The following is a 21,115-nucleotide window of genomic DNA, read 5'->3' as shown; positions in this document are numbered from 1 at the left end:
ACAGCTGAGATCTTATGTCCGCTATGGTTTTTGTGGACATCCATTCAAGATTTGGTGCTTGATGTGTTCCAAATATTCTATGTCTTGTGTGTGTTCGAGTGCAGGCGTGCGGCCTGCCACTTCGAGGAGCAGTTGCAGTAATAGCTCGGGGGCGCTGGAGTTACCCCCGGTTACGGCACATTGATAGCCGACCGGATAGCAGACGTTGGCGTAGGTACATCTGCGTCCATAGTTATCTGTGTAAAAAAGTTACTGGTTTTTATAAATTTGTTAGATACATATAGGTTGGCAGAAATCCTCCACCGAACCACCCCAGAGGGTGCCGACTGGTAATAGACACCACAGTTTTACGACGTAAGCGGGGACGAGCTGGCAACAGACCGCCCCTGCCGTAGACGTGAGTTATCTAGCTAAGGTCAGATTTCTTACCTGTGTGTTCGTTGTTCCTTAATACCACAGCATACAGATAAGGAGCCTTACCATGGTCGGGGGTACTATAAAGGGCTGGATCAAGGTATCCCTCCGTAATAAGATAGCCTTACTTGCGCAGCGGGGCTATGCGCAAGAGAACATACTTTCCCCCACACTCGTGGGACCAAATATGAACCTTAATCAAAATTTAATACATAAAAATAAAAATTAAAACAAAAAAAAGAGAGAGCCCAGATCTCCACAAAAAAAGTCGGCCAGTTGCTCCCAAAAAAGAACAGCGTTTGAAGCTTGCTCGGCAACAACCAGGACAGGAGCGGAGCTTGGTCACGTAGATAAGGCAGGCACAAGAAAAGCAACCATCTTTTCCACTTTGAAATTTTAAAGAAATTCGCAGTTATTTTGCCGTTTTGAATGTTTTTTTTTTTCGACTTCCTTTAGTATAGAACGCTCTTCTCGCACAGATAATATCTTACCCTGACATTCTTTGCTTATATTGGCCAATCTGAACTCATAATGGAACGTCTTGATCACATCACGAACTTTAGATTTGCTTCTTCCTACCAATTCAGCGATTTCACGCCCGGTTTTACCTTCATCATTTAATTTCCCTATTAGTTTTTTGTATTTTTTTTTTTACCTTTTTTTTACCTATTTCAGAATGAATTTTATAAAATCTATTGAAATATATGATAAATAATTAATATATTTTTAATGAAAAATATATTATTTATTAATTTTTTATTTATTTCAGCCACCAGGGCCTAGAAACAGGACTTACATTACTATTATTTATTAGTTATTAACTATTGTGTATTAGTATGAAATACATGGGTAGAGATAGTAATTGAAAAATATTTAAATCTTCCGGCAAGCCGGCCGGCAACAAATCACTTTGAAACTCTGATTTGACTTTTTATACCCTCCTTTGTTTGCACTACTCTTCCTGCCATGCATGAGTGTGTGTGTGTGTTGGTGCGCTGCCTAGGGCTCTCGCAAACTTCCACAAGCGTAATGGGTTTATCGTCTATGTTTGTGTGTGTACGTCTACTTTTCATCTAAATTGCTGCAAAATAAATCTGCTTTTATGGATTCTGCTTCCATTCTCGTTTTTGCTTTCATCTCGTGTGCATTTAATGCTGTTCTGCGTGTCTTAATATGTAGATGTTGTCGATGCCCTTTCGAAAACCAGCTTGAGTTTCTAGAAGGATTCTTTTCCTGTCGCCTTTTCTTTATCGCTTTTTTTGTGCAGTGGCGCAACTAGCCTAGTTTTCCAGTCATTGGGTATTCCTTCTACACGCCATATTCTTTTCATTAGGTTGCATATCTCTTGTTTAGTATTACCATGTGCAAAGACCCATGCTTCATTTGGGATACCATCTTCAGCAGTAGCTTTTTTTTTCTTTAGTTTTCTTATTTGCTTTGTTATTTCCTCGTCTGTTAAATCTTCTTCCTTTTCTTCCTCTTTGTCTTCTTCTCTATTTCAATCGCCTACCGTATTTGCTTGTTCTCCATTCAGCACGAGTCTAAAATGTTCACACTATTTTTCCATGGGAATGTCTTTGCTTATTTCTGACCTGGACTTCCTATATTTATTGATGTACTGCCACACCTTATTTTCAGTATTTGCGTTTCTGCAATCTCGTTTTCTTTCATTTTACTTTCTTTTTCAAAGCATTTCGTAACTCCTTTCTTTCTTTCAAGTAATCTTCTTTTGTTGCTTGGCCGTGGCTCCATTTCATCAACTACTTTTGACCTTCCCTTTCTTACTTTTGAATTCTTTATCCCACCATTTTTTCGGCTGCTTTTCACCCACATTTCTTTTCCATGTTTTCTTACACATATTTTTGTTGATGACTTCTTTCAGTTCTTCCCAGTTTCTATTGATGGTAGCATCTTCACTAAATACATTATTTATAGGAGCAAGTTGAAATTTCGTTTTACTGTCATCATCTCACGCTATTTTTTCTCGAGTTTCTGTTGATTCTTTCTTGCTTTTGTGGACTAGTTTACTCTTCAATTTACCCAATATGGGCATGTGGTTTGATTCAACTCTATCCAACACTCTAAATTCTTTTACCTGTACTAAGTATTCAACACCTATAATTACATAGTCAATCACAGACTGTCCTGATTTGGCAAGAAATGTGAAACTTCCGTCTTCATCACCATATGTGTTTCCATTCAGCACACATCACCCTTCTTCTTCTATAATACTAATTAGTAGATCACCTTCTACGTTGCACTTGTTGTCTTTTGATTATCTTTGCATACCCTCTTCTTCGGGTCCTGCGTATAAGCTATTTTGTGATCTGTTCTTGCATTGAGATCACTGCCTACCACAAACCCAAAATTATTATCTTCAACTACAATGTCTTTTCTTACCCCAGTCATTATGCCAACACTAGCTCTCTTTTAGAAAATTTTCCCATCGCTTACTTTCTATCCATGTTTCAATTAAACCGATTACATCATATTGTCTAAGAAAACTCCAAAAATCCATATTTTTTTACCTAAGCCTACAACACTCCAAAACACAATTTTGAACTCATCGCCTTCTATTTCATTGGCCCTGTCTATTAAAACTTTTCGTTTTCTATATTATCTTTTATTTTCACTACTTTAACAGTATGATTGTTTTTTCTTATTTCGTGAGATCGTTTTCAATACAAATTTTTGTATTTACTAGCACTTTTTTATTCTTCATGATTTCCTCCTTGGTTTCATATTTTTTCAGTTTCACAATCACCACGTTTTTATCTTTACGTTGTAGCCACATGTCCTCAGCATCTACCTTCACTCTAAACTTTTCTTCTATAAACATTACAGTCGTTTGCTTCGGGTCATCATCAGTGTCTATTAGACCTTTAATAACGATGTTGTTTTTCTTCTCAATCTTCAGTTGTTTCTGCTTTAACTGTTTCATTTTCTCAATTTCGGCGATAATTCTTGCCTGCTGCTGTTGAAATCTTTTTCCTCTTTCAATTGATTGTTTTCGTCTTCCGAAAGAGTTTGTGGTACACCTTCTCTCCACAAAAGGTTTTTTTCTGCCTCCCACTTTTTATCTTTGTCCTCAATGATTTTCTTCTGTTCATCAATTTCTTTTTTTTTTTTTAAACTCCGTTTTAATTTCTTTTTTTTTTTTTTTTCCGCCATGTTGTCACTTATTTTTTGTAGTTCTCCCATTAGAGTGATTTTTCAATACTTGTGACATCATTTTGGTTAGTTCCAGCCTGACTCGTACTTCTGTGTTTATTGTGTACGTGTGTTTCTGTGGCATTATAATAATTATCTGTGCATGTAAACAAATATCAAATAACGCATAAAATGCAATTTTTCTACATGCAAAATTATGCGAAATCTCCGTTGTCACGGACTACCAGTGCAGATACAGAATTTCTTAATGGTGGGTATAACTTCCTTCCAACATATTTTTAAAATTGATAATACTTCGTATATTCTTCTGAATTTGAAGAACTATATAAATTTTTTGCTGTGCTTTTAAGCTGTGCCGAAAATAAATAACGAACGACCACCGATTGTCTCCGCTGTATGTTACGTATGTATGTTTATATATGAGAATGCATACATATTGACGCAGGTTTTTGTGAGTCACGGAAAAATATTTTTAAATATTTTAAATATACAAAAGCTTTGTTTCCACTTTTGTCACTATGCGTGCATTCTTTGTTTTACGGGTTGTCACTTTTCCGGTCTCAAGAGAAATTCAGAAAGTTGTTCAATATATGATTTTTAGCTTTTGCCTTTGTCGCGAAAAGCAACTTGTAGGCAAGCGCATGCTCGGGGAGATTTGGGGGTGTTCTTATGATTGAAACGAGGTTGCCTGTTGAAAGCACGCTTACGTTCATGAATTGAATGAAAATGTTGCTGTTTTACTATAAATTTCGGATTCGACTATTTGGCTGACATATTGACTTGTGATGATTGTTGTTTTTGTAGAACAATGTTTGCAGTTTTTGCGAGTGAAATATTTACATGTGTACGCATATACATATGTAGGTTGGCTTGTATATATATTGTATCGGATTTCTCGTTAAATCGTCTACCTGTAACTCACTCTTGAGTTCGATCGCTGGATTGTTAAATTAAAGTCCCAATTTAATGGCTATGCACTTATCTTTACTTTTATTTTCAACAACTTAACACTTATTGCTCGATATTCCAGTTTACAACTTATTGCTTATAGCTTAATTGCTTTTTATACGGCAACACTCTAATTAGAACTGTCCCTGCTGCACAATCCGGCAGCTATTATATAGTAAATTTTTAACAGAAGTTCGCTACTAGAATTCGCTGTCTAGTTGATTTTGGCAGTTTATCGTCGATTCTGATTTGTTCTGGTATTCGTGTTCGCCACACTGGCTTCTACCGAAGTCTGATTAGACATATTTGCGGTACCAAACGCTGCAAACCGTTCCAGATTAACCACCTTCATTTTATTCCTATACACTACATCATTGAGTCGTTTAATAACCTGGTATGGTCCTTCCCAATTACACTGTAATTTGGGAGATAACCCTTTCTTTCGTTGTGGGTTAGATAACAATACCCAATCGCCTTCAATAAAACCCTCAGAGTTTATTGCCTTGTCGTATTTTGCTTTCATCTTATCGCTCAAAATTTTGGTGCGCTGTCTCACCATAGCATGTATATCCCTCATCTCGTCTTCTAGGATGATATTGAATGTCTTAGTATTCCTTCCTCCGTTGGCGTTAATTCCAAACTTCAAATCAATCGTTACTCGAAGATCATTACCAAAAATTACCCTTGCTGAAGTTTGCCATGTTGTTTCATGTACTGAGGGCCGATAAGTCATCCGGAACAACTATCAATAGGTATCCCAATCTTTTTGATACCTGACTACAACTTTCCTCAAGTAGACTTCAAAAGTTTGACTGATTCGTTCTACCATTCCATCGGACTGTGGATGTAGTGCAGTTGTACGGGTTTTCCGGATACCTAGTTTCTGACACATCTCCTAAATTAGAGCTGACTCAAAAATTCTCTCTTGGTCAGAATGTAATTCAATTGTAACACCATATCTCGATACCAAATGGTGATAAATACACCCGCAACTGTTGCTACCTTTGGGTTAGGAATTGCGTATACTTCTCGCCAATTGCTGAAATAGTCTATGAATACCAAAACATATTTGTTTCCTAATTTACTGATAGGAAATGGACCAGCTACATCCATGGCTACTTGTTCAAACGGCGCACCTGAATTGTACTGCTTCATCTGACCATGACTCCTAGACATCGGCCCTTTAGCAGCAATGCACTCGACACAATTGGCGATCCACTCCGTAACTGATTGACGACAACCAACCCAATAAAATCTTTGTTTTAATTTCTCCAAGGTTTTAGTGATACCCATACGTCCTCTACTTGGACCGTTGTGCAGCTCGTTGAGAACTTTAGGAATTCTTACTTTTGGAACAATCATCAGAGCTCGTGAACTTTGCCCATCTTCGCTTTCCCATACGCGATGCAAACAGCCAGTCACTAACTTCAAACTATTCCATTGTGCCCAATAAGCCTTTTGCGACTGGGCTTTCTGCAGCTATTTCTTCTCTGGATCCTCTTGCTGACCTTTCCGTAGCTCTTCCGGATTCCAATCTGATATTATAGTCATTAATCGGACATCTATAAAGTCTTCTTTGGCCTCAGCTTTTGAGCAATGTCTGCATTCCAGATTACAGGGACGGCGGGCCATGGCATCAGCATTGCCATGACTACTACCTTTGCGATGTTCTATAGAGAAGTCGTAACTTTGGAGTCTCTCAATCCACCTGTCCTTCTGGGTTACCCCTGCGGGCAGGGGATAGAATATGCCCGCGGCAAGGCATGCCTGTCGTAAAAGGCGACTAAAAGCCAATATGCACTATGACTGTTATTATATTCTTTGCCCAGTAATATCAGCATAGTATATGGAGTGATAGTGCTATAATACTCAGCTTGAACTGATATTAGAAACACTTTAAATGAAAAAGCGAATAAAAAGACATTTGAAGTTCAAGCGACAAATGTCACCAGTCATTTGAGTAATGGGTAGCTCAACTGGCAGTAGTTTAGGCTACGCAGTCTGACCGGAGACTTTCCGGTACCACGGGGAGCAGAAAGCCCTTGGACTTCTGTTCAATCTGCTCATTGGGTTCGGCCCTTTGGGGAGTATCGTGGTGGCTGTGGTTTAAACCTAAATGCTGGAAGAACTGAATTTTCAGTTCGAAAAAAAGAAGTTACACAAGTAACTGGGTGCCGTACCCGAAAACGGAAGAGGTTTTAGGTCGGCCTCGAATCATACCAAGATGGTAGTGTGGACCCAGACACACTGCCACTGGTATCCAAATAAATACTTGCATAAGCTCGTTTTGTTTGGGGCGCTGATCAACGCATTGTATTGATCCGTTGTGTTTTGAACACCGTGAGGTAAGGCCGTCGCCGGCAGGTACTCACGTAAATCTACAACGAAAGTTGTCCTTCTGGGTTACCCCTGCGGGCAGGGGATAGAATATGCCCGCGGCAAGGCATGCCTGTCGTAAAAGGCGACTAAAAGCCAATATGCACTATGACTGTTATTATATTCTTTGCACAGTAATATCAGCATAGTATATGGAGTGATAGTGCTATAATACTTAGCTTGAACTGATATTAGAAACACTTTAAATGAAAAAAGCTAATAAAAAGACATTTGAAGTTCAAGCGACAAATGTCACCAGTCATTTGAGTAATGGGTTGCTCAACTGGCAGTAGTTTAGGCTACGCAGTCTGACCGGAGACTTTCCGGTACCACGGGGAGCAGAAAGCCCTTGGACTTCTGTTCAATCTGCTCATTGGGTTCGGCCCTTTGGGGAGTATCGTGGTGGCTGTGGTTGAAACCTAAATGCTGGAAGAACTGAATTTTCAGTTCGAAAAAAGAAGTTACACAAGTAACTGGGTGCCGTACCCGAAAACGGAAGAGGTTTTAGGTCGGCCTCGAATCATACCAAGATGGTAGTGTGGACCCAGACACACTGCCTTTGGTATCCAAATAATACTTGCCATTTATTCTTGTATTATTTGGGGCGTTTATCAGACGCGTGTATTGATACGCCGTGCTCTTGAGCACCGTGAGGTAAGGCCGTCGCCGGCAGGTACTCACGTTAATCTACAACGCAAGTTGTCCTTCTGGGTTACCCCTGCGGGCAGGGGATAGAATATGCCCGCGGCAAGGCATGCCTGTCGTAAAAGGCGACTAAAAGCCAATATGCACTATGACTGTTATGATATTCTTTGCCCAGTAATATCAGCATAGTATATGGAGTGATAGTGCTATAATACTCAGCTTGAACTGATATTAGAAACACTTTAAATGAAAAAGCTAATAAAAAGACATTTGAAGTTCAAGCGACAAATGTTACCAGTCATTTGAGTAATGGGTTGCTCAACTGGCAGTAGTTTAGGCTACGCAGTCTGACCGGAGACTTTCCGGTACCACGGGGAGCAGAAAGCCCTTGGACTTCTGTTCAATCTGCTCATTGGGTTCGGCCCTTTGGGGAGTATCGTGGTGGCTGTGGTTGAAACCTAAATGCTGGAAGAACTGAATTTTCAGTTCGAAAAAAAGAAGTTACACAAGTAACTGGGTGCCGTACCCGAAAACGGAAGAGGTTTTAGGTCGGCCTCGAATCATACCAAGATGGTAGTGTGGACCCAGACACACTGCCTTTGGTACCCAAATAATACTTGCCATTTATTCTTGTATTATTTGGGGCGTTAATCAGACGCGTGTATTGATACGCCGTGCTCTTGAGCACCGTGAGGTAAGGCCGTCGCCGGCAGGTACTCACGTAAATCTACAACGAAAGTTGTCCTTCTGGGTTCCTGAATTGTAGAAGCCGTTTTAATGCTGCATAATCTGTCCTCTCGAAATCGCTGGCCATAAAGGTACTTATGAAAATGTTTGATGCACTTCACCAACGCCAGTAATTCCCTCCGAGTAACACAATAATTTCTTTCTGGCTTGCTTATGGTCTGGCTGTAATACGCAACCACTTTCTCATGCCATCAATGACTTGTGATAGACCGCCTCCTACTGAAAATCCACTAGCATCCGTATCTAAAATAAACGTTGATCCTGGGACCGGGTATGCCAACATTGGCGCAGTACTTAACCGTTTCTTCAGAGTTTGGAAAGCCACTGCCTGTTCTTTATTCCATTCAAAAACTCTGTTCTTTTTCTTGAGTTCATAGAGGCTACTAGCTACGCTGGCAAAATTTTTAACGAATCGTCTATAATAAGTACATAGTCTAAGGAAACTCCGCAATTCATGTAAATTTATTTTAGGAGTGGGTCAATCTCTTACTGCCTCGATCATTTCATTAGCTGTGCAAATACCCTCCGTTGTCACTTTGTGTCCTAAGTAGCTTACTTCCTTTTTGAAAAGGGAACACTTCTTTGGACTTAGCTTCAGACCAGCGCTAGCTATCCGTTGGAAAACCTCTTCCAAGTTCTTAAGGTGTTCATCGAAGTTTTTACCCAACACGATGATATCGTCGAGGTATACCAAACAGGTCTTCCAGTGTAATCCTTTATATACCTGGTCCATAAGTCTCTCAAAAGTAGAAGGAGCGTTACATAATCCAAAGGGCATTACGGTAAATTGCCATAGACCATCTCCAACGCTGAAAGCGTCTTTTCTTTGTCTTCTTCGTTTATCTCCACTTGCCAATAACCACTTTTTAAATCAAGTGTTGAGAACCATTTTGTGCCTGATAACGAGTCAAGTGTGTCATCGATTCTAGGTAGTGGATAACTGTTTTTCTTCGTTACATCATTCAACCTTCTATAGTCCACACAAAATCTTATGTTGCCATCTTTCTTCTTCACAAGTACTACAGGTGAGGTCCACGGACTCTCTGATGGTTCGATTACGCCGCTTTCGCTCATATCACGTATGGTCTGGCTTACAACTTAACGTTCTGCTTAAGGAATGCTTCGAGGAGCCTTGCATCTCCTGTGTTAATAAAATGTTTCACAACTTTGGTTCTTCCTGGTTTGGCATCGTCTTTATCAAATATGGATGAGTATCTGTGAAGAAGTTTTTTAGCCGTAGCTTGATAGTTTGCCTCTAGTTCCTCGGTCCATGCGTTAATTTCGCTCGATATATCGTTTTCGTCCATAGAATCTTCCTCAAGACCTATTTCGCAATTTATCACGGCCTCAATCTCTTGACACTGCCCTAATACAGCTCCTTTGGAGAGTTTGATTGGTAACTAGCACTCATTGAGTACTCTTACTGGAACACGTTTATTTTGTCTTGCCATAGCCAGTGTTTTGCCTATCAGTAAGTTTGGTGTAGATTCTTTTGTGGCCTCAATAATCCACCACTTGTTTGAGCCATAGTTTCCATCTATTTCTGCCCAATTAACTGCTTCCGAGTTTGGTGGAATCTGCTGGCTCTCTGTTGTTATCACTCGTCTAACGTTTTACTTATTATCGTAACGGAACATAAGTGGCACTTTCATATTTCTATAAAACATAATCCTGTTTTTCGTGTCAATTTTGATTCCTTGATTCGCTAGCAAGTCTACTCCAATTATGACGTCGTCAACGATATCTGCTACTATAAAATTGTGTAACACGGCTGCCTTTCCAATTACGATCTCGCACGTTACCTTTCCGAGAACTAAGGCATCTTCTCCAGTTGCAGTACGCAACTTTGCCCCAGCTAACGGTCTCACTTCTTTCTCAACCAGATCAGATCGAATTATGGAATGTGATGCGCCCGTATCCACAGTCAGTATGCGCTTTTTACCGTCACACATCCACTAACGGTAACGTTACTCGTATTCCTGCTTATTTGTGAAATGGATATTACAGGGCATTTGCTTGCGGGAGCCAGCCCGTGCCCTTTTCGGCTGGCGCGCTTTAGTTTAACGATTAGTTTGATTTGACATTTCCTTGATCTTCCTCAGCTTTGCGTTTACGTCCAACTTTTTCCGCAGTTGAAGCATTTAAGCACACCATCATTTTTCTTATGCGCTTCCTTAGATTTTTCCAGTGCTTTCTGCATATTGTAAATTTTTTCAAGTAATTGGTTCACCCAAGTGTGTTCCTCTATTTCTACTTTGTGAGCTTTAAATGTTTTATTGCAAAGCAGAGATGCAGTTTCCTGTGTCAGAGCATACGAAACGGTTTCTGCAAACGTCAATTTTGGACATGCTAATGCAGCGAATCGTATAGTGTTATCTCGTATTCCATTGACGACAGTCTGAATTTTCGTGTCCTCGCTGTATTCCATGGATTTATGTGCATAAGCTAAGTGAGCTAACCTCTCAATCTCTGTAGAAAACTCCTGCACAGACTCATTGGCTTTCTGGCGGCGATTTCGCAACTCGATTTGAAAGATCTGCTTCCTCTGCTCACTACCATATCGTCTTTCTAACGCACCCATCAACGTTTCATAACTACTTGCCTCGCAATTTGGAATGGTCTGTAATATCTCCGCTTCAGATCCTTTTAATGCAACGAACAATGCAGCTACTTTATCTTCAGCATTACAATTATTTGAATTGATGCTTAAAAACGTGGAACGGAACAGTGCCATCAAAGAATGGAGGTTTTACCTTGGTAGAAGCTGTTGACACAATTGGCCGATTTAATTGTAGCTCGCGGAGACGATCTTTTAATTCATCCATTTCAGTTTTAATTTTATCCCGCTCTTCCAAAATCTGTGAGGACGCTTCTGCTATTTGTGAGGTCACCTGTGCTAATATATGTGCATCTTGCGCTGACGAGTACAATTGGGATCGTTGTGTCAACATTTGTGATGACACCTCTGCTATTTGTTGAGTTATAAATGCATCCTGCTCTTTAATTGTGTCGACATTTGCGTTGACATCTCTTTCCCCATCTGCGATATTGCAGCAAAAATCATGTTTATGTCCACAATCTTTGATGAGCATTGAGCCTCTTCCTTTTCTTCTATCTTTGTTGTCTCTTCCTCTAATTCCATTTAGAAGACATATTCCTCAACATTCATGTTTTCCGCCTCCATGGCCTCTCTCAACCGTGATTGTAATTCAGTTTTTAATCCATTTGTCACCAAACCACGTTGCTCCAGCTCCTTTTTCAATTGTGGAATCTTCAGATCGTTAAACTTGGCCATTTTCAAATAATTATCTCCAATTTAATGCTATACACTTATCTTTATTTCCAATTCCAACAACTTAACACTTATTGCTCGCTATTCGAACTTACAACTTATTGCTTATAGCTTAATTGCTCTTTACACGGCAACACTCTAATTAAAACTGTGTCTGCTGCACAATCCGGCAGCCCTAATATAGTAAATTTTTAACAAAAGTTCACTACTAGAACATTCTGGCAACTACGAATTCACTGTCTAGTTGCTTCTGGCAGTTTATCGTCAATTCTGATTTGCTCTGGTACTCGTGTTCGCCACAGTATGTTCGGCAATGTCATATAGGCAGAGAACGTAAAATATAGAGAAGGTCCAACTACGGACCAGCGTGTGAATTGTCAAAACCTAACAAAATGCGATGAGCGTGTTTCACCACAGTCGGCTCGGAAGGAGAAATTTTAACAGTGGCGAGTGAACAGAGCTGAGCATTGAATAAAAATTATGCTCAGGACTTGCGTTGATTTTACAGCCGCATGTTTGCTTATATTTTTATACGTTTATATGCAATCATATTCATAGATATGAAATTCCTTTTCTGAATATCTATGATATCATGAAAAATTTATTACATTTTAGTTAAAATATATTACTTCAAAGGAATATTTGCAGTTGCTTTTTAAATATTGCTTATGTTTGATAATATGAAATGCTTTCATATAAGTACATATGTATGTATACGTATCTGCTTTGTTTTACTATATATAATATATACATACATAAGTATATAACACACTAACATAATATCTTAAAAATCTTAATATATTTAAATAGTAATATATGTCAATCACACCTTTCATGATTTAAAGCTTACATACATACATATATATGTACTTATGTAAGTACAATTTAAATTCAAATCAAGTTATTATCATTTATCAGTAATAACATTTGCGCGCACTGCTCTATATGTACATACATACATATGTGCTTATGACATTGCTACACAAATAATGGATACACAAACCTACATTCATATATTCGTAAATATGTCACTCGCAAAAACTACAAACTTGTTCTACAAAAACAACAATCGTCACAAGTCAATATGTCAGCCAAATAGGCGAAGCCCAAATTTATAGTAAATCACACAACAACAACATTTTCATTCATGAACGCAGGCGTACTTTCAACAAGCAACCTCGCTTCATTCATAAAAACAGACACCCTCTCATCTCCCCGAGCATGCGTTTGCCAAGAAGCATCTTTTCGCGACGATGGCAAAAGCTAAAAATCATAAATTGAACAAATTTCTGATATTCCCTCTAGCAGGGAAAAGTTGCAACCACGCAAGCCAACAAAACACAGAAAAAATTGACAAAACTGGCAACAAGGCTTTTGTCGATCTAAAATATTTTACAATTTAAATTTACAATTTTAAAATATTTTTCCGTGTCTCACAAAAATCTGCGTCAATATGTATGCATGCTCATACAGAAACATACATATTTACGATAGTTTGTAGGCAAAGCTGTTAGACCGGCAAGGGAAGCGGTGACAATCGGCGGCCGTTCGTTATTTTTTTCGGCATAGCTCGGTTTTTCTACCAACAACACAATGTTGTGACGCTTTGACGTCGCGTCAGTCCTTCGACACAGTGATTCTTTGACAAGAAAACAAAAAACGTGAACTTCGGCCATTGGTTGACCAGGGCAACGGAGATTTCCCATGAAACAATGAGTGTACATATTTACATACATATGTTGCATGTAGACAAATTAATAATTATAATGGGTACTTTCATATTTGTTTACATGCAAACATAATTATACATATATATTTGAATAAGAATATTTGGGACCGCTTCGTCTTTTCTTATCGGGTTATGTCAAGCAAGAGGTGTACAAAATCAAAACCAGAAATCTGACTGAACTGAAGCAGTCCATTAAATAGATAATTGATGCAATCCCGAATTAGGTGTCGCATATGCGTGGTTGAGTATGGAAGAATAATTAATTGTTTAAATAAAATAAAATTTTCTATACAATAACAGAATTGAATGTAATGCATTGACTAAAAAGGAACTTATTACGGTTTAATTTTGTAGCACGATTCGTTAGCCACCCTGTATTGGAAGAATATCTTCAAATTATATCCAAAGTTGTTTGCGCATTGTAAATATACGAATCTGTAAGCGTACATTTCTTAACATTGAAATTAGAATTATTTTTCTCAATTAACATTGAAAATGCTCAATTCTGCTATTTTTCAGTCCCCTGATGTTAATTGTGGACATTTGGTAAAACACGCTCATCGTTTTAAGTACCCCTTCCAAATGTAGTGAAACACGCTCATCTTTTTCAGTTCCCCTGCGAAGCATGAAATATTTTGCTAATGGCCGCACTGTGAACCTTCTCTATGATATACGTTCACTGGTATTGGTAAGTGATAAAATCATGATTTGAATTTCTGAGTGCGTACATTCACATACATCCGAACATACATTTGACTATATAAGATTAACGTGATAAAAGATGTGTATATGTTTATTTATGTTGTAATAAATTTAATCTCAATTAGTAACAATTATAATACAAAATATTTATTAGGTAAGTATATTATGTAAAAACTAAACAAACTCATTAAATTTCCAAATTGACTAAATATAGTACTTTGGAAATTACATTATTTATTTCAAATGTCATCAGTTTTGCATGCATTCATAAAAATTCGCAAAATCATATTCATATCAATAAATATTGTGACGAACTCGGAGGATAGAACAAAATCAATTCGACGATAAACAGCCAGAAGGAACTAGAAAGCGAATTCGTAGTTGCCAAAATGTTCTAGTAGCGAAATTTTGTTAAATATTTAATATATAAGGGCTTCCAGACTGTGCAGCAAACACAGTTCTAATTAGAGTGTTGTCGTGTTAGGAGCTGTTGAGACATATGCAAGAAGTTGTAAGCTTGAATAACGAGCAATAAGAGTTAAGTTGTTGGAATTAGAAATAACGATAAGTGTATTGCCATAAAATTAGGACTTATATTTATTCGAATTCAAGAGTAAGTTACAATGTAGACGATTTATTGAGAAATCCGTTACAATATGTACAATATGTATTTATATGACATTGCCACATAAATAATGGATACACAAACGTATATACATAAGTATATGCGTACACATGTAAATATTTTATTTTGCTTTTTCTCTCTTTTTTTGTTAAATCTTTCCTTAAGGAATTTCCAATAATATATTCAAATCTGAAGACTAGTTTTAAGAATTATAGTTAGCACCAGCGTGCCAACTTTAATGTATTCAAATCATACAATATACAATGTGGAACTTCGTTTTAACCTCTGATGGCCTTCGAATAGAAGCAAGTCCCTTGCTAGGGTGTTTGAATGAGTCGTTAGCTAACCGACGTATTTGATGGCGTATTTTTTAATTTCTTCATTAATTGGAGGAATGGTTAGATCTTTTCGTTACGAATATACAATGGATCACAGACAAGCCTAGACTGTCTTCCTTGCAATTTATGAACATTAGACATGGAAGCACTGCCCCAAAGCTGAATGCCATAGGTCCATATTGGATTTTTAATGCACTTGTAGAGAAGAACCTTGTGTTCAAGATCTATCGCTGAATTAGGACCAATAATCCAATGCATTTGAGCGGATTTAAGCTTAATGGCCGCTAATTTGGCCTCTAAATGACGGGACCATGTTAGACGCCGGTCCAGATGAACTCCTAGGTAACTGAAGTGATTCTCGACAGGGAAAGTAATGTTATTTATTTTTATTTGTGGGCATTCTTGTCTTCGAGTGTGAAGGATAAATGAGCACACCTAGATGGATTAACTTTTATTCTCCCCTCCATTAATCATTTTTCTAAATCGTAGTGCGACTGCAGTTGTGTTCGGATCCTTGTTGACGCTTATAAATACGGTGTCATCAGCATATGTTGAAATGTAAGTGTTAGGATTTGTGGGCAGCTCTGATGTATAAATTATATATATATGCTTCCTTGGAGGACACCTGCAGAGATTTTTTTTGTTGAGGGTACTTCGTCCTTTAATCTGACCTTAAAAGTTCTATTAGTTAGCTTTTAAGAAGTTTGTGTGTGTTCTAGGGTAGCAGTCGAATTATTTTGCATATCAGCCCGCCGTGCTAAACCTTATCGAATGCCAGGTATATGTCAATAAAAAAAACTGAACAGCACTGCTTCTTTTTAAAAGCCGATCTAATGATAGTGACGATTCTGTGTACCTGTCAATAGTACCGTGTTAGCTCGAAATCCAAACTGATGTTCAGGGGTTATTTGTCGCTCATGGAAAACAGAGCTAACTTCGAAAATAATTTTTTCTAACACTTTCGATGATGTTGTTAGCAAGCTAATAGGTCTATATGATGTTATTTGACTAGCGTCTTTTCCGGCTTGGGAATCATAACAATTGTAGAAATCTTCACAGATGGTGGGAAGTAACCAATTCTTAACATTCCGTTAAAAATGAATTGTAAAATTCTTATAGCACAAGTAGGTAAATTAATTATCATTAAGCCTGTAATGCAATCTGGCTCTGCCAACTTTTTTACCTCAAGGCTTTTAAAAGCGGCCTGCCTACCTTTAGGGCTAATGAGCCTAGACCCCCAAAAGGTATGTTTAGCGTTTAGTCACCAGCTGCAATAAATCTTTGGCCAAGCGAAGTAAAAAACGTTTGAAACCTGACTAGTTTAATTTTGTGTCTGGGGGGTAGTAAACAGATGAAATTGCGATATTTGAATCGAATATGTTTATAGTTGGGGTTTGGATAAATTCTTCTTTAAATTCCGACATTGGGGAACGCCTCACATTTTTCTTCACAATAATGGTGCTACCACCGCATGCCCTTCTACTTGGATGCTTAGTATCATAGGTGTAGTAGCCTTTGATTCTAAAGCAGTTTTTATTTTGCAAGTATGTTTCCGAGACCAGAAGTATGTCGATATCTTCTGCTCACAAAAATTGTTCACCTTCGAGCTTATATTGGGATAGCCCATTCGCGTTCCAGTAACATATTTTCAGTTGGTTAATTTTTTACTAAGTAAAACTTGCAGAAGCATATTTTGAGTTTTCATCATCTCCTCGAACATACAGGTTATCGATTGAGGTCGAATTACTATTAGCCTGTGGACCATCTTTTACAACATTCCCGTAATAAAATTGCTTACCACTAAAATGTGGCATTTGTACATCTATCCTTAATGCTTCAGCATAGAAAGCGTTTGGTCTATTTGATGTCATTTTACTTGGTTGAGTACTAGTAACATAGCTGGTGTTGCGGCTAGGAAATTGAGATTTCTTATAGTTTACATGTGCGGGGTTACGCACTACTTTTGGTTTCATAATGTGCGTGTACATCTTACAGCCCCTGTAATTTGCAGTATGGTTTTCCCAGCAATTACCGCATTTTTTGATTTTGGTGTCTTTTTGGCATGCAAGCATTCTGAAGTGCTATGAGCATCGCCGCAAATTACGCGAACCGACAGTAGCTTACAATAAGACATCGTGTGCCCAAATTCTTGACAATTAGTGCACTGCACCGGACCCTTACGTTTTAGGGGCTCTTCGACGGTAATTCTTCTGTTCATAGGGTGCACTGAGTTTTTCGACTTTATGGCCGGCGCATCGAATGCGATCTCTACTCGGTGCATTAGCTGTGGGCCTTATTCTTATTTAAAATATTGTACACCGATCTAACACCATGCCCCCTTCGTCAGTAGGGACAGAGCTAAATATGCCTTTTATTACAACTACCACGGAGGACGTATGGGTATCACTAAAACCTTGGAGAAATTAAAACAAAGATTTTATTGGGTTGGTTGTCGTCAATCAGTTACGGAGTGGATCGCCAATTGTGTCGAGTGCATTGCTGCTAAAGGGCCGATGTCTAGGAGTCATGGTCAGATGAAGCAGTACAAGTCGGGTGCGCCGTTTGAGCGAATTGACATGGGTTTAGCTGATTCATTTTCTATCAGTAAATTAGGAAACAAATATGTTTTGGTATTCATAGACTATTTCAGCAATTGGCGAGAAGTATACGCAATTCCTAAGAAACTAGGTATCCGGAAAACCCGTACAACTGCACTACATCCACAGTCCGATGGAATGGTAGAACGAATCAGTCAAACTTTTGAAGTCTACTTGAGGAAAGTTGTAGTCAGGTATCAAAAATATTGGGATACCTATATATAGTTGTTCCGGATGACTTATCGGCCCTCAGTACATGAAACAACATGGCAAACTTCAGCAAGGGTAATTTTTGGTAATGATCTTCGAGTAACGATTGATTTGAAGTTTGGAATTAACGCCAACGGAGGAAGGAATGCTAAGGAATTCAACAGCATCCTAGAAGACGAGATGAGGGATATACATGCTATGGTGAGACAGCGCACCAAAATTTTGAGCGATAAAATGAATGCAAAATACGACAGGGCAATGAACTCTGAGGGTTTTATATAACCCACTACGAAAGGAGGGACTGTCTTCCAAATTACAGTGTAATCGGGAAGGATCATATCAGGTTATAAAACGACTCAACGATACGTTGTATATCGCATCAGACTATTGGAAGACCAAGGAATAAATGAACGGCTTGCAGCAAGTATGACTAATCGGGACGATAAGACTTAGGTGGAGTGCAGTGTGGCGAACACGAATGTCAGAACAAAACAAATCGATGACAAACTGCTAGAACCAACTAGATAGCGAAATTCTTAGTTGTCAGAATGTTTGATTGGCAAAGTTTTGTTGACAATCTACTGTATAAGATGTCGGAGCTGAGGCAGTTCTAGTTAGAGTGCTGCCGTATAAAGAGCAATTAAGATATAAGTAAAAAGTTGTTAACTCGATTAACGAGTAATATGTGTTAAGTTGTTTAAATTAGAAACAAAGATAAGTGTATAGCCAATAAATTGGGACTTTTATTTAACAATCTAGTGATCGAACTCAAGGGTGAATGTTGCCAAAAGTTGATTTGCGTTTTGCTGCTCTATGCAGGAAAAGTTATAGAAAGATTGTTTTTGTTTTAAAATATTAACATCGGCTGATTCCAAGGCTAAATTCTTACTATAGTCTCTATCTCTTCCATACATACTTTTCTGACAACTGGATTCGACCAGAAAAACGCACAAACTTACGGAGCAAATTTTTACACAACCGCGCTCAGTAACAGCTATGGCGCATGAAAATATGTCTCGGGCAAAAACTACATACATTGATGTACAAAAACAACACTGATCTCAAATGGCATAAGCAGTATTAGAAGTTAATATGGCAGACAAAGAGCCGAAGCCCAAATTTATAGTTAACCACACAACAACAACATTTTCGTTAATGAACGCAAGCGTCCTTTCAACAGGCAACTTCGCTTCATTGATAAAAACGGACACCAGCACCATGTCTTTACCTACAAGTTGCTTTTCGCGACAAAGGCAAAAGCTAAAAATCATAAATTGAACAACTTTCTGAATTTCTTTCGAAACTGGAAAAGTGACAACCCGTAAAACAAAGAATGCACGCATAGTGCCATAAGTGGCAACAAAGCTTTTGTCGATTTAAAATATTTTACAATTTTAAAATATTTTTTCGTGGCTCGCAAAAATCTGCGTCAATACGTATGCATGCTCATATATAAACATACATATTTACGATGCTCAGTCCTTCGACACAGTGACTCTTTGACATGAAAGCAAAAAACTTGAGCTTCGGCCATTGGTTGTCCGTGCCAACGGAGATTTCGCATGAAGCAATGAGTATACATATTTACATACAAAGTTGTATGTATACAAATTTACAAACATTGGGCGTGTGTTTTTTACATATTTGTCTACATGCACACATAAATATATATGTACTTGTATGAGCATATGTTCGACCGCTTGGTCCTTTCAGATGTTATACAAACTTTTAATGAATGATAATGAATATAATTACATATACAGATTATCTATATATTACAAATATGTAGAGTTGTTTGCATATTGCAAATTGACAAATCTGCAAACGTACATTTCTTAACATCGGAATTAGCATTATTTTTCTCAATTACCACCGAAAATGTTCAATTCCGTTATTTTTGATGGCCCTAATGTGGCGAAACAGAGCTAATAATTTTCTGTGGTGAAAAACGCTTATCGTTTTCAGTTCCCCAACGAAAAGTTGAGAATGGCAGCACTGTGAACCTTTTCTATTAATTACATTCTCTGTCTGTAGCAACACGAAATATATTCGGACATCCATTCCTAAACATAAGCAATGTGCAATATTGTCATTGGCAATGTTGGTAGCATTACTAACTTTGAGCAATCTTAAATTGCTTGCCTAGATGCCCCGTCATAATGTGTAAACGTTTCGGTTACATTTTTGTTACCATAAGCAATTCCTATTTTATTAAATATAACTCAATATTTTTATGCTCTTGCAACATGTTGTTGAGTATAAAAGTTTTGTTCACCTAACGGTTGTTTGTATCACCTAAAACTAATCGAGTTAGATATAGGGTTATATACATATATATAAATGATCAGGATAAAGAGACGAGCTAAAATCCGAGTGACTGTCTGCCCGTCTGTCTGTGCAAGCTGTAACTTGAGTAAAAATTGAGATATTGTTATGAAACTTTGTACACAAATAGTTTCAGATCTGTTATTGGTTGATCAGTAGAAATCAACTAACAACTTAATTTCACACTCAGTCTAAACTGGAAATGAAATACAATTAAAACTAATTTAAACATTAAAGTTTCGCAATTGGTACTTACGAAATTTGTAGCGCCCACACGTTTACCAACAATTTTTAAATGTATTTTATTAACACCAGAAATTACATCTTCGTCTTTGGAGTTGTAGCACGGTGAATTCCCATTCGAATAAAATTGTATCTCAGCTGGGATGAACTGTAATAGAGGAATCAACAAATTTTACACTAACCACTTAATACTCATTTCACACTTACGTAGATATAAAATAAGAAAGCGGACAAATTTTCGTGTACATAACAACCTGTATAGAATGATATTGCGTTAAATAAAATTACCTTCATATAAAATGTGTAATACATGGATTGAAGATGAATAAACGTCCAACGAGAGAAGAAATAGCTGCAGAAAGCCCAGTCGCAAAGGCTTATTGGGCACAATGGAATAGTTTGAAGTTAGTGTCTGGCTTGCATCGCGTATGGGAAAGCGAAGATGGGCAAAGTTCACGAGCTCTGTTGGTTGTTCCGAAAGTAAGAATTCCTAAAGTTCTCAACGACCTGCACAACGGTTCAAGTGGAGGACGTATGGGTATCACTAAAACCTTGGAGAAATTAAAACAAAGATTTTATTGGGTTGGTTGTCGTCAATCAGTTACGGAGTGGATCGCCAATTGTGTCGAGTGCATTGCTGCTAAAGGGCCGATGTCTAGGAGTCATGGTCAGATGAAGCAGTACAAGTCGGGTGCGCCGTTTGAGCGAATTGACATGGGTTTAGCTGATTCATTTTCTATCAGTAAATTAGGA

General features: G+C 38.0%; 1 protein-coding gene across 2 annotated transcripts in view; it reads left to right on the top strand.

The window, feature by feature from the left end:
• LOC106621802 (uncharacterized) overlaps positions 1 to 21,115 on the top strand; it is a 100,335-nt gene that overhangs the window by 27,628 nt on the left and 51,592 nt on the right. Inside the window, exon 2 of one of the 2 annotated variants that reach the window (XM_070108062.1) lies at positions 13,842 to 14,010. The exons of the other annotated variant lie outside the window; for it this stretch is intronic. Within the exon in view, the coding sequence (XP_069964163.1) occupies positions 13,948 to 14,010 (63 nt within the window). The 5' untranslated portion in view covers positions 13,842 to 13,947. The remainder of the gene's footprint in view (positions 1 to 13,841; positions 14,011 to 21,115) is intronic. 2 annotated transcript variants of the gene reach the window in all.

This window comes from Bactrocera oleae, chromosome 4, assembly GCF_042242935.1.
Source record: "Bactrocera oleae isolate idBacOlea1 chromosome 4, idBacOlea1, whole genome shotgun sequence".
NCBI classification, from domain to species: Eukaryota; Metazoa; Arthropoda; class Insecta; order Diptera; family Tephritidae; genus Bactrocera; species Bactrocera oleae.
The sequence above is the reverse complement of the archived record's forward strand: the minus strand, read 5'-3'. Positions and strand labels throughout refer to the sequence as shown.